Source organism: Sorex araneus, chromosome 2, assembly GCF_027595985.1.
Source record: "Sorex araneus isolate mSorAra2 chromosome 2, mSorAra2.pri, whole genome shotgun sequence".
NCBI lineage: Eukaryota > Metazoa > Chordata > Mammalia > Eulipotyphla > Soricidae > Sorex > Sorex araneus.
Window position 1 is genome coordinate 148,990,666 of NC_073303.1, and position 15,043 is coordinate 149,005,708.

The following is a 15,043-nucleotide window of genomic DNA, read 5'->3' on the forward strand; positions in this document are numbered from 1 at the left end:
CCCGGCCCTTCCCCGGCCTCGCCCCGGGCGCGGCGAAAAAGTTTGCAGCCAAAGTCCGCGGCCGCCGCTCGCGCCGCCAACCGCCTCGCACAACCGCCGCGCAGCCCCGGGCAGCGGCCCGCGGGACCCCCCGGGCGCGCCCCCTCCGCCCGCGCCCGCCGCTTCACCTACCGCACAGCCGGGAGAAGAGCAGCAGCGGGAAGAGCAGCAGCAGCAGCGGCGGGGGCGTCGGGGGCGGCAGCAGCAGCCCGGCCCCGGGCAGAGAAGCGGAGCAAAGTTGTGCTCGGCCGCCGCCGGGACCCAGGGGAGCCGGCGCCGGGGTCCGCGCCATTCCCTACCCTCCCCCCCGGCCCGCTCCCTCGCCGGCGCCCGGGCTGCCCCCCGCCCCGGCCCCGGCGCCTCCGGCTCTGGGCGGCGGCGGCGGAAGGTCCGGCGCGCGCGATCCCAACTCCCGGCTCCCGGGCCGTCGCCGCCGGCGGACACTCAGCCGAGCGCTCGCGGCTGCCTCGACTCCGCCGTCGCCGACGCCACTGCCGAGGCTGAGGCGGGAGCCGCCCGCCCGCCCGCCGCCGCCGCCACTCCCCGCCCCCCCGCCCGGCACCCGCCCGCCTGGAACTCCTGGGAACTCGGAACGCACCACCCCGCCCGCGCGGCAGGGGGACGGGCCGCCGAACCCGCGCGCCCCTCGGGTGCCCCCCGCCGCCACGCCCTCCCGCGCACGCGCCTCCCCGCTCCGGAGCGGCCGGGGCGGACGGAAATCTCGGCTCTGCGCTCGGGTGCCGGGCTCGCACGCCCCCGAAGCCTAGCCGGCCCCCGGCCCCCGGGACTGGGCGGACAGGCCCCGCCCCCGAGCGCGCCCCGGCCCCCTCTCCCCCCGCCCGGCCCGCCAATGGTCTCGCCCACCCCGCCCCTCGCGGGGCCGCGGCGGCCGGCTCAGACCCCGGCGGAGGGCGGCGGGACGGTGGCGGCGGTGTCCCTCGGCCGGGGACCGGGACGGGCGGGCCGCCGCCCCCGCTGCTGTCGGCCGGACTGGCCATCGGCGCCGCTTCCTGCTTCCTGGGTCCGCCGCGCTTCCCCCCCCGTCCCCGCCTGCTGCCCTGCTGCCCGCGCGTCCTTTCTGCCCCCGGCTCCGGGAGGGCGGCTTGGTGGAACGACGCGGGCGAGGAGAGGGGGACCCTCCCCCCCAGAAGCTCGGCTCCGCTTTCCGGCTTCACCGGCGCGGCTCCCGCTTTCCGCGCTGGTCGACTGGCCACAGGAGAGGCCACGGACTTGCCCCCAGCCACCCACCCAGCCCGATCCCCTTCCCCAGAAGAGCGCCCTCGAGTGCGGTGGTGTTTGGGTTTTGTTTCCTTTGCATGTTCGCACGTGTCATTTTATTCTCAGTGCCTGGTTTTTTGTTTTGTTCTCTTTTTTTTTTTTGCGTTTGAACACAACGCGGGAAAGCAACCTCGGGAAAGGGGTCCCCCTTTGGGAGCATCTTGCTCCACCGGGACCCTCCCGCACCCCGGATTGCGGCGCTCCCAGCCCTCTCCAGCAGCTCCACCACGCACAGCCCCGCTGGCCCGAGCTCGGCTGCACAACCCAGGGGGCGTGGACAGCTGGGACTATCCAGAAGGGCGACCGACCGGAGGCGGAGGACTCCCGACCTCAGTCCTCACACCCAACATCATTACTTTCCCGTGGGTCCTGCCACCCCCATATGGCCACCAGTGTGCTCTAATGAGGAAATCCAGCCAGGATTTCGCCGCCTGTCGGAGCTAAACTAAAGCTTGCATGCCGCCTCCGTAGAACTGCCCACCCTTTCAGTGACTCGTCTCCCTACCCTCCACCCACTGTCTTAACATTTCATCCACTTCCACCGCTACACCTCATTCCTACCCCAGCCCACCGCGCTGCTTTTCTTTCATAACTTCCGCCTCGCCTCCTGTCAACCCAGCGCTATTTGATCCCCCTTTTCCTCCACCCACTTCTTCCTCTGGTTTGCCACCTAATTCCTTTTCTATCACCTAATTTCAGGATACTTTTATGAATAAACCTTGCCCCGCATCATTCGGGAGATTCCCCGATGATGATCATAATTGACGAATTGTAGCTATTATGACATTCCTCAACTGCTGACACCACCGTTTCCCCTGAGATAATTTATTTTCCTATTTTCACTTTCCCTAAACCTAATTTCAGTGCTAAATTTAGACAGCCCACTGCGCAGCAACTAGCTAATTATCTGTTTAGATAGCACTTTAACACGTTGTTGATACTCAGTTAAATGTTAAACAACCAAATTTTAATCCTGCTAGCCAATTTCATTCCCTAGCCCTTCCCTGATGGTTCCAGCATTCAGAAAAAGTAATTTAGCCAACACTTGAAAAGGTGCCAAAGGCTGGGGGAGGGGGGAGAAGCTGGAGAGAAGTGCATGTAATTGCTACAGAGACCTTGAGGGATTAGCAGGTTTAGTGCTTCTCAAAAGGATGATACGGAGCTTTAAAAAATATATATATTTCCTCCGTATTTTGAGAAATTGGATTAATGGCATGCGATGATTATGTACTCATCTGACCTAAAGTGAAGGGAGAGGCAAAGTGCAGTTTTTATAGCTGTTTTATAAGCATTAAATGAGCACCGTGCTGGTGTTTTATGTGCATACATGCATTATGTTCTAATAATTTGTTTTGATACGGCATCTTCAGCCAGAGATGACTAAGTGTATGGTTACTTACCATGGAAGAGAACAATTGATCTTACTCCTCCTTGACAGCCAGAATAACCTAGGCACCCAGGTTAAGCACGAACACTTCACAGCACTTGGGCTGGTTTCCCTACAAAAATCAGGTGCTTGCCTTGTAATAGGTAACACTGACATCTCAAGATTCTTCTTAAAACTAAAAACAAATTTACTAAGTTTTTCATATTTGTACTTTCTTAATATCTTAAACTGCATGATCTTCAAATGAAGACAACCCACCCAAAACGTTCTTATTGAGAATTACTACTAGTTACAGAGAAATATGAATAGTACAGCTCATTTTTTTCAAATACCAGAATTTTTATCTTTTTAAATCTTCAACAGGAGAGTAGTACTTTTGTTTGTTTATTTGTTTTTGTTTTTGGGTCACACCCAACAATGCACAGGGCTTACTCCTGGCTCTGCACTCAGGAATTACTCCTGGCCATGCTCAGGGGACCTTATGGGATGCTGGGAATCAAACCCAGGTCAGCCACGTGCAAGGCAAACACCCTACCCGCTGTGCTATTGCTCCAGCCCTAGTACCTATTTTTATACCACTGTAATGTGTTCTTTGTTTTCTAACATTGCAATAAGTTTACCTTTCTGGTTTAAGAAACAATAATTATAGTTAACTTGGCATGTGATTTAAAGTAAGCTTATATTTCTATGAAGAAGTTACCTGAACAAAAGTAACATGATCCTAATGCCGATTGGGGTTAAGTGTACTGATGGTGTCCATCCCACTTTCTGCCTCAAAGACTGTTGGCCAATTATCAAATTTCATTAACTCTTAACTAAAAACAAAGGTTGACATATTAACAAAAAAGTAATTATGTAAGGTATTTGCCTTTTTTACACTCATGCAATTCAAATGAAAAGTTTGAGATTATTAGGATTTCATAACCATCCTTAAAACAACGTATTCCAGAGTAGAGGTAAGCCATTATGTACTTCAGCTAGTTCCTCTTACAGTCAGCAAGTTTTTTTAACCTACTATGTGAAGGTTTATCTTTTTGTCTCCTCATCATACAGATGAGCAATGATTTGTGAAATGTTTGGACTTGATACCATATTTGATAGCTAGTTGTTACCTAGCTAGAATCACAGTTACCTTCTAAGGAAGAATTATGCAAATTCTGCTTTACCCACAAAAGTCCACCCGCTTAAAAGTCTTCACCAGACTCTAAATGCAAATAATTCTTGCTGAAAATATCTTCCCCATACAGTCATATTGCTTTCGCTGTCATTTCCTTTGGGTCACTTTGTCGTTGAGATCATCTACGACCACTCAGCCTGGAAGAGTTACCTCTAGCCCCAACTCCTGTTTCATCTTGTTCTCACCAGGGTTCTGACATGTTCTGCATTTAATTGTCTATTTTTCCGTCAACAGTTCCACAGGATAGGGAGGGACCTTTCATTTTCACTGTTCAATCTCAAATTCTTAGAATAGTATCTGTCAAATATATTCCAGGGTAAATGATAAGATGCTAACTATAGTTATATGGCTATAGGTCTAAATGACAGTTTTAAGGTCTTGAAAAAGTGATCATATTGAGTTGTTTTAAGCTTCAAGATGATTAATGAATCTTGGGTTAAAATACTGATTTTTGGTGTGTGGGGGGGGGAGGGGATGAACCCACACCCGGCAGTGCTCGGGGCTTCTCCCAGCTTGCACTCGGGGATCATTCCTGGTGGTGCTCAGGGCACCATATGTGGTGCTGGGTCTCAGTGTGTGAGCAAGTGCCCTGCCTGCTGCTCTATCTCTCAGGTCCCAAGAAACTTGATTTTTAACTGCTCTTAGTGCTGCTTGTCAAGCTCTTATCTTTCTACTCCTATTCACAATTCCACACTCAGCATTTGTAATATAAAGTCTAGAGTCATAAAAGCTGCTTGACATCTTGGCCATCTGACTTCCTGGTAGGTTCTATCAATAGAAATCACTGGAGGGAGGGTGCAAGTAAGGAGGAGGGAAATGGCATTCCTGTTTGCTTCCTGCTCCTTTAAGCCTCACTTTAACAGTAATAGTCCTATACTCGGTAGTTCACAATTGATTCCAGCTTCCACTTCTTTTATACACAAAGAACCCTCGTGACCCCTTGAGGGTGCCAGCATTAATCTGACTATGCCCACTTCTCAGAGGTTCAAGTCCTAGTTCAGTAGTATTTCTCCATTGTGCTCCAGTAACCCCAATCATTTCCTTTTGCTTGTCAGCTATAAAGGGGGAAATAGCTTCCTGTGGTTCATATCTGGATTATCTCATTGCTTCCTCTTTTGGCCTGGGAGCCTCCTCCAATCCTTTTGTAACAATATTATTAAACTCTGTCTATAACATAGTGTGTTTGCCTGATGGGTCTTGATTGGTACTCTGTTTTTAATCCTTTATAAAATCTTTTTATAAAGATTTTATAAAAATCGCAAATCCTTTATAAAAGTTTTTATTTATGTATTTATTATTTTAAAAGTCACAGAGCAACCACCAATCCATTAATGCCTGTAAAAATTTTTAAGCAAAATTAGCCATATTTCACTGGCAATAATCCAGATAAGCAGAGGTAGATTTGAAATAAGAATCTGGATGATATGGAGGCAATTATTTTGTTTTTTTAAAATTGTCATACATTTCTGGTTGAATAATTTATGGTTAAAAACAAGTCAAATTGTTTTTTGTGTTTAGGTGATTATTTTACAGGCTTGATTGCACTTGAGAATCATGGGGCTAAAAGATAATATTATTTGGGAAAAGAATAATTGCATTTCTCTCCTAAGCACAATGAAAACATATAGACATTTTACAAAGTTTTCTAAATTCTAACTTTACTTACACAGCTCATTTCTCTGGGGTCCTAGAGTTCCAACGACTACAGTTTCAGGGCCTAATATCCTGGCAGAAAGAAAGGCTATGATATTGCATTATGGCAGGTTTAATAAAAGGTGGTTTAATTTAATAAAAATGATTGAATTGTGTGCTAGAATATACATAGGTCTTAGAAACAGAAAGTCCAAGTCTTAACCCCAAATATCGATACAATAACAACATTCTTGAAACAATGGAAGATAGCACCACATAGGAGGCTGAAGCCATCCTCGGCTCCCTAAGAGAAACTTGGGAAGGCCTAACATCAAAGATACCATTTGGATCATCTTAAATAATGACTTGTAATTTTCTGTATGGAAAGGGTAAAAAGCAGAGAGAATAGGATGACAAAGTTGAAAAGTTGTGGAATTATTTTGAAATAACTGTGGAATAACTTTGTGGAATAACAAAAATATAATGTATTTTGGAAACAGGTATTTCAGTTACTTTTAGAAGAGGGGAAAAGGTAAAAATGGTGACAATAGTAAACAGATTTTTTCTAAATGTCATAACTTTTCATTTTACTTGACAGATGATGGGAACAATTAAAGAATTTTGAGGAGAGAAATAGCAAGATTAGGTTGGTCAGAAAACTCAGAGGTCAGTTTAAAGGTAAACCAGAATCAATTGTCAGGGGATTTGGGAGGCTATAGAGCAGAAATTTTGTAATGAAAAGATAATGAAGTTGTGAACATGAGCAATGATAAAACAAAGGGAAAAGATAAAATGAAAAAGGAATTTCTGTATTTTTAAAAGATAGTTTGTTTCCATAGTGTTTTAAATGTAGTGTGACTATCCAAGAGTTAGGCAACTGAAGGATGCAGCAGAGAAAATGCATGTGAACAAAATAATGAAGAATACGAAGGAAGCACTCAAAAATGAAAACGTGGGTAAAAGCAAAGATATATTTTTAAAAGACATGGAAAATAAAATGGAGGTAGAAAATGATCAAATAACAAAGTTTTCAATATATAAGTAATAGTTTTATAAGTTTCTCGGAAAATTTTATAATTTGACTTCATTTTATATTATTCCTTTGATTTATATAGCTCTTGGGTTTTTATAATCAGCATGGCTTCTTTTATGCCATCTTTAGTTAAAAAATATTTGCTAAATGTAAGGGAAAGGAAAGGTAGATTTGTAGAGTTGTACTGTTATATTCAGATTTTGAAAAAAATAAATTCGGTATCTGGAGCCAGAGCAACAGTACAGGGGGCAAGGCGCCTTGCATAATCTACCTGGGCTCAATATCTTGCAACCACATATGGTTTCCAGAAATGATCTTTGAGAATAGTGCCAGAAGAAAGCCCTGAGCATAGCTAATTGCATGTGGCTCCAAAGGGGAGGTAGGAAGGAAGGAAGGGAGAGAGTATGAGGGAGGGAGGGAGGATGGGAAGAAAGGAGGGAGGCTGTTGAAATCAGTTTAGTAAAAGCCACCATCTCCCATAGTTGTTTCAACAGTTTCTTCCATCATCATCATCATCATCATCATCATCATCATCATCATCATCCCGTTGATCGTTGAATTTCTCGAGTGGTCTCAGTAATGTGTCCATTCGTCCTAGCCCTGAGATTTTAGAAGCCTCTCTTTACTGGTCCTCCCCAAGGATGCCACATTGGAGGCTCTTTCAGGGTCAGGGGAATGAGACCCAGCATTGTTACTGGTTTTGGCATATGAATACACCATGGGGAGTTTGCAAGGCTCTCCCATGTGGGCAGGAAACTCTTGGCAGCTTGCCAGGTTCTCCCAGAGGAAGAAGTAGGCTATAAGACATCCAGGAGCTTGGGTTTAAGTCTCTGGATGTTGGCCTTTGGTGGGATTACATGGTGCCAGGGGCAGTCCCTGGGTGTGACCGCCTAGCTACTGGAAAATGGGGAATCTGGGCGGAAGAAGCCCAGCCCTGATCTGAGCAGGCTTGGAGGTCTCAGCCCCAGGACCCACACACTTGGGTTCCTCTGCTGGTATCTTTATGCATTTCTTCCACCTGAAATTATATTTATAACTTGAACCCTTTGTTATCTAACTCAGAACAAATGCTCATAAGCTATTTCAAGACTCCCATATGAGAGAGATGCACATAAGGAGGCAGATCAAGGTTCTGTAGCGACTCTTCCTTTTTTTCCATCAAATCATCTAACTTGGTGGCCTTGAGCAAGTTACTGGTATTCTTAGTACCTTGCATGAAAATAGGAAAAGGGATAATATCTTCCTCTTCCTCCATATTGTTTCAGGATAAAATTAGTTCATGTAATGACTTTAGAATATGTCTGATACATGAAATCCCAAAGAAGATCATATTTGTTCCTACTGGCAGTAGTAAGGATTATAGCAGCAGCAGCAGCAGCTAGTAGAATAGTATTTTAAAGCATGGATTCAGGAATCAAATGTCAGTCATTGGCAGCCTAAAAGTTGATTTTTAAAAAGACTCATAAACTCATCCAATTGAAATCTCAAAACCAATTCTGAAGAATACTGTCTTCCATTAGCCAGATTGTGCAAATTTAGCATCTTCTTTTTTGCTACTAAAACTCTGTGGTGTGCCTCCTGAGATCCTTCAAAGATATTCACATTTTAATTTCCATACCTTAAAATATGTGAGGTTATATGACAAAGGAAAATTGATTTTGCAAATAGAATTAAGTTTGCTAATCACCCGACAGAGAGTCTCTTGCCCGCATGCCTGGCTGTCTTCCCCCGGGGCCCCTTGGAGGGGATGGGCTCCAGCTACCCTCCCCACCCTGAGCAGAGTTCCCGGCGGCCGAAGACCACCAGAACCTAGCTACAGCCATGCTGGAGGCCCCTCTCTACACATTTGGACAGGCCTCATGCATGAAAGTACCAGCAGAGGAACCCAGATGTGTGTAATCCCATCAATGGCCAACATCCAGAGAGAGACTTAAAAGCAAGGTCTCAGAAGCGATATCTTTAGCCTACTTCTCCCTCTGGGAGAAACTGGCAATCTTCTGAGAGTTTCCTGCCCACATGGGACAGCCTTGCAAGCTTCCCATGGTGTATTCATATTCAAACTCCAGTAACAAGCTGGGTCTCATTCCCCTGACCCTGAAGAGCCCCCAGTGCAACATCGTTAGGAGGGCCGAGTCGAGATAGACTCTAATATCTCAGGGAAAGGACGAAATGAGATGTTACTGAGCCCGCCCGAAAAATCAGTGATTAATGGGATTTTGTGATTCATGAATCACCCGACAAAATATAGGGAGAATATCCTGGGTTGTTCAATTGAGCCCAGTATAATTGCAAGAGTTCTTAAAAGTCAAAGAAAAAGGCAAAGGAGTAAAAGGAAGATGTGGCTACAGAAAGTGACTGGAGAACTGTAACTGTATTTGCTTTACAGAAATAAGAAAAGGACATAAAGCTAAGGAATATAACAGGGTTTAGAAGACAGAAAAGGCAAAAGACTCTCCACAGTCTCCAGAAAGGAAGGAGATTGCTCAAATCTTGATTTTGACCAGGTGACTCCTCACTCTTAAAGTAAAATTCATGTAATTACAAGCCACTGAATCCATGGCAATTAGTTCCTGCATTAATAGGAGACTAAAACTGACAATAAAAATAAAAATATATACATTTGATATACTCTTTGGTGTGTGCAACAGAACTTTTTTAACTCTTGGAATTTCCTGAGTGATAAGGGCAGGGGGTAGGAGGAACGTCTATGTTATAAGAAGTTTTTTTTTAACCAGTTGGCATTTATGCTTAGAGGTGAGTCTTTGAAGGTAAGGAGTTGACTGCCAAAGAGACCACCCACTTTTAAGGGGCGAGGGGGAAGGGGTGCCCACACCAGGTGGTGCTCAAGGCTTATTCCTGGCTCTGCACTCAGGGGATTACTCCTGGTGGGATTCGGAGGGCCATATGGGATGCCCAGGATCAAACCCTGTCCACTGAATGCAAGCCAAGTGTCCTACCAGCTGGCTATTTCTCAAGCCCCAGAAACCACCCACCTTCATGTGGTGATTGGAACACTCTTGTTCTCCTTTATTCAGGGTGGGCAGAGCAACTAGAGATTGGTTTAATCATCAGTGACTATTGAATCAATCATGGCACATCATGAAGACTTTACTTAAAAGCTCAAAATTGAAGAGGTACCAGGTTGGTTAACACGTGGATGAGGAAAGAAACTCAGCGAGCGGAGCAAGGAAGCTCTGATTTCCCTTTCCACAAACAATTCCCAATGTATTCTTTCTATTTGGTTCTTCCTGAGTTATACTCCTTACTGAAAACTAGTAAATGTAAGTAAGGATTTTCCTGAGTTCTGAAAGCCTTTCTAGCAAAAGAGTAATCCTGAGGATGTAACCTCTGAGCACCTGACCCCACTGCTGGGGTCAATGAGAAATGGGGTGACAGGTGAAGAACTAGCTTTATTAGGACAGATTTGGTAATTTAGAGAGGAGGACTCCTATGTCCTTGAGAATAGCCTTGCTTACATGGTCACAAGAAGCAATTTGTATAGGAGAACAGAGAATTTTATTTTTAGACACATTGCAGACTGGTGGGCACCAGGGTGGTCAATAAATTTCACTGTGACCTAGTCCTCCGAGGCATGCTTTGATGTATTTATTCTGTAAATTTGAAGAAAGATTTCTTGTTGAGGGTTCTGTACTGTTTTCCTTGTATAGGTGTCTCAGAGGACAAGGAAAAGGAGAGTGGAACATTTCTTTACACACTAGCAGCCCATGCCAGAGGCATTTGCCAGTATTAATTTTGAATCTAGCTCTTGAATCCTTTAAGGCGAGTTACTTGGAAGGTATCTCTATAAAACCTCTTAGAAACAGGCTGGTTAGAAGCACAGGTGACAACCTGGGATTTACTGATTGGCATCCGATGTGGAGACAGTCTTGTGAAACTAGGCTTTTAACCTGTGTGGATTGTTAATTCAATGTCATTAGTATCATAATTGAATTGTAGAACACTCAGTTGGTTAAATAGCTGGATAATTGATATGGAAACACACACACATAACTAATTTTAGTTAGAAATTGGCACAAGTAGTTTAGGGAGGGAACAGGGGTTTTCTTTCACTAATACACCTTCCCTATGCCTTTACTTTCATTCCTTTCATCAATATTCTGTAGTCTTGACATAAAATTAGCATTACTTCCAACTAACATACCTTAGTTTGCTTGCCTTGACACTATCCTAGCTCACCCTATTTTTGCCAGACTGTTTTTTTTTTCATGAGACTTTTAGAACCCCTGGTCCACCACGAACATTTTCTATACCTTTGCCTTTAACATCCCTCCTTTTAAAAATGAAATCAAACATGTATTTTTCTCTTCAGATGTAAGAATTTTCTATTGTCTCCTACAGAAAAGCATGTTTTCCCCCACAGTTTCAACCCAGGTTGTTTCCTGGAATAGTTGGACTATATTTACTATAATATTCTGTAGCTGTCATTGAGTAATCTATCCTCCTTAGGATCTACACCTTTTACTCTCCTTCTACTTGGCATTTTTGAGTTAAAAAAGACACCACTTTTTAATCTACTGTCAACTTTTGGGTTTTGAGAGAATTTCTCACTTCAGACCTTTTTCTCATTTAGACTCTTGTTTTCCTACCACTTTTTTTTATCATTATTGGCCTTCAAATATCTGTATTCTCTATCTCCAAATCTATTACCCTCCATTTTGGCTTTTCTTTGTTCCAGGCAGTCCATACTGTACTCTATGGTAAACATTTTAATAGTGCCCTCACCAGCCCTTGTCTCCTTTGCTCTCACTAACAGCATCCAGCATTTCTGCCATAAAACGCTTGATAACATCTCAATGGTTTATCAATTACAATTTCTACATTTTCATTATTTCAAATATCACCTCAACTTCAAAAAACATTTAACAAGCAATATAATCAATACTTAAATATTTGCAATAAATCCTTCCATTCCTGCTAAACCCAAGCCCACATTCCTTTACTTAGTCATATTTCCTCACTGGGTGACATTCCTGCTTATCTACCTAAAACACATGACGTTCTCCTTTTCTATAATTTTTATCTACCTCTTTCTAATTTACTTTAACCTGTTAGTCTTTTCTTTGCCTCAGCAATAATTTGAAAGTTTGTTGACAGTAAACTAATCTCTACCCACCCCTGCCATCAAAACATATGGAACTCACAGATTCCTTTATTGTAAATAACTGAAAATGGAGGAGCATCGATACAGCTAACCTCTTAGAAATAAATCAAACAGTTTGAACAATAGTGTTCTTAAAATCCAATTTCAGAACCAGTAGCCTACTTTAAAATAACAGACTGATGATAGCTCTGCTTCCCTCTGGTGACCACTATTTCTACTATGAGAATAAAAAGCTAAACACTGGAGTGGACTAATGAATAGTACTAGATTGGGAAGCCACATGTCAATTTGTGAAGGATTGAGCCTTATTTCCATCACTATAAGTACTTTAGTGCTTGCTGTTACCATTCACTATTTAAGCATATCGTTTTGGTATAAAGTATCTGTGAATATATGGGCTTGCAAACAAGTTTTGTTGTTTCCATATATAATTCTATAACAAGATGTCTAGAACTAAGGGATTCAGGTAATCTTTGCTTTCAAATTGCCCTCTCTACCTTGCAAGAATTTCTTCAACTTGCTTAAATTGATTTTTCCTACACATTTTTAGAACTTTTAGTTACTTAAATTACTGTGAAATAAGGATGAGTGAAAATCGTATTGACATTCATATAGCTTTCTTTGAAAAATTAAATGTCATCATTTCTGCCGGTCCCTGAGAAAATAATTTCTCTTGCCTAATGACAAAAATAAACTTTTACAATTGTTAAGCATTTTATCCCTGGAGAGTTTATTAACAATGATTTAAATAACTACCCTTTTAAATGCTACAATGGCAGATACATTTATCCAACAAGTACTCACTCCAGATTATCCAAGTGTCATGCAGTGCAATATAAAAGAAATAGAGATCCTCTATTCAGTGATTTTCAACTTAGCAAGGGAGAGAGATACTAAATGAATAATTGTACAACTAATTACTTGTACACGAATAGAGGAATGAATTGAGAAAAGGCACTGGCTGCCTGAGATTGTGTACCAAAGGACCCAGATTAGTAATTGATATCAACATAGTCTTAATAATGAATAGTTATTTAGGCTAAGACTAAGAAAATATATTGGTATTACTCCTATAAAAAGTGTGTATGTGTGTATGTGTGTTGAAGACTTCAGTGTACAGTCTATAGCTTTGTTTGTTTTCCCTCTCCACTTCCTCCTTCTCTTCCTCCTTCTTTGTAAAGGTACCGTGATTTACAGTACTGCTAATGATGGTTTCATGCATACACCATTCCAATAATATATATGCCACCAGAGTATGTCCTTCTATGCTCTCTGAATCACAGGGGTTGGAAGCCAGGAAAGTACACTTTGCAGACACTTGGGTAAACCTATTTCCTTCCCTTTATGCCAATAGGCAGTACTGTCAAAACATAAAGGGGAAAAAAATGAAGATGCAATTACTTTCCTCTGATTCTGATACAGACATTAAGTAGCAGCAACAGAAGTTATAGAGAACTTTGTGCCTGGAGTCAGTAGATGTTTTGAGCAGCATTTATAGAATGGTAAGTGCTGGTTTAATTCTATCAGTATAGGAACAGGCCCAAATTCCAGTATATCAAGGAGAAATGAAGGCTCCTGGACTCCAGCCCAGAAGAGACGGCAGAATCAGGATCTTCAGTTATTATCTAACTCATTAAAAATTATTCTTCGGGGACAGAGCAGTAGTACAGTGGGTAGGCTGTTTGCCTTGCAAGCAGCTGATCTGAATTCAATCTCTGGCACTCCATATGGTCTCTTGAACAAGCCAGGAGTAATCCCTGAGCACAGATCCAAGTGTAGCCAGGTGTGAGCATTGAGCACCATTGGGTGTGGCCCTAAACATTATTCTTAATTCTGGGGTTTTGTTTACTTTTTTCTCTTTACTATATATTTTATTTTTACTATATATGAAAGAACAGGATAAGAACCTGGAGGTGTAGAAAGGGCCCAAATAAAGAAGATTCTTATAATTCATGTAAATGTTTTCAGATAATATTCTTAACTACAATGGATGGCATTGAAGGATTCTCACTGGAGAAGTGACATGATTAACTTTCTATTTTTAAAAGAGCAACCTGACTACTGGAGAGAGAACTGATTGGTTAGAATAACTAAATTTGAAGATCATTTAAGTTGATAAAGGAATTCAAGCAAGAAGTGATGGTAATTAGAGTCAAAGTGATGCAAATAGAGATATTAACAGAGTAGAAAAGGAATGAGTAGGACTGGAATTTGAAGGTAAGATAGAAAAAAAATCAAAGATGATTCCAAAGTAAAACCTAAAACAGATTAGCAGTGGTAGTAATAACAGCAGCAGCAGCAGTACCACTACTATTATTTTAATAATCTTGCTTGAGAACAGAAACTTGCTATTCTTTTTGTGGGATGAGATGGTGGGAAGGGTTTGGGTCACATCTGGTGATCACTCAGGGCTCACTCCTGGCTCTGCACTCTGGGGTAACTCCTGGCAGGTGGAGGACATATGGGGTGCTGGGGATTGAACCTGGGTGCAACGCATGTGCAAGGCAAGCATCCTGCCCGTTATACTATACTCTGGCCTAGGAACTTATTGTTCTTTAATTGTTGGAATTATTGGATCATACAAACACCTTTTTTCAGAGGAATTTTGATTTTTAAAGAACAAATCAAGAAGGTCAGAGATATAGTACAGTGGGTAGAGAGCTTGCCTTGCATGCAGCCAATTTGATTCCTGGCATTTCATATGCCCCCTCGCCTCCCCCTGCCAGCACTGCCAAGACAGCATAACCAGGCGTAATCCCTGAGAATTGGGGGATTATACCCAAATCTTCATATGTTCACAGATTTTCACTTTATTCAGTGACCTCTAACCCCTTTTGCAATTAAAAAAAGGCATACATGGAGAAAATGCATTTATCAACCTCACCTGAGCCACATTTGCTTCTGCAGGCACAGTTCCATAATCTCTCTAAACCATGTTAAAAGGTAAGATTTGAGGTGCAGAAGCTTCTTAGTTTAAGACAGTCCCATTTGTTTATCTCTGCTTCCACTTGCTTAGTCAACAGTGACCAGGATACAAAGACAGCCTATGGAATGGGAAAGGATATTCATCTAATAACCTTCTGACAAGGGGTTAATATCAAAGATATACAAGGCATTTGTTGAACTCTACAAGAAGAAAACATCCAATTCCATAAGAAAAATGGGACAATGACATGAACAGAAACTTTCTCAAAGAAGAAATTTAAATGGACAAAAGATACATGAAAAAATGCTTTTCAACAGGGCTGGAGCAATAGCACAGCAGGTAGGGCATTTGCCTTGCATGTGGCCGACCCGGGTTTGATTCCCAGAATCTCATATGGTCCCCTGAGCATTGCCAGGAGCAATTCCTGAGTGCAGATCCAGGAGTGAGCC

The 15,043-nt window shown here is 43.0% G+C and overlaps 1 protein-coding gene across 3 annotated transcripts in view; it reads right to left on the reverse strand.

Annotated features, from left to right (window-relative positions):
• The window catches only part of NECTIN3 (nectin cell adhesion molecule 3), a 103,465-nt gene extending 102,839 nt beyond the window's left edge, over window positions 1-626 (reverse strand). Inside the window, exon 1 of one of the 3 annotated variants that reach the window (XM_055126724.1) lies at window positions 172-626. In XM_055126724.1, the coding sequence (XP_054982699.1) occupies window positions 172-331 (160 nt within the window). In that variant the 5' untranslated portion in view covers window positions 332-626. The remainder of the gene's footprint in view (window positions 1-171) is intronic. The other 2 variants (XM_055126725.1, XM_055126723.1) reach the window with 2 other exon arrangements.
• Window positions 627-15,043: the final 14,417 nt, after the last annotated feature.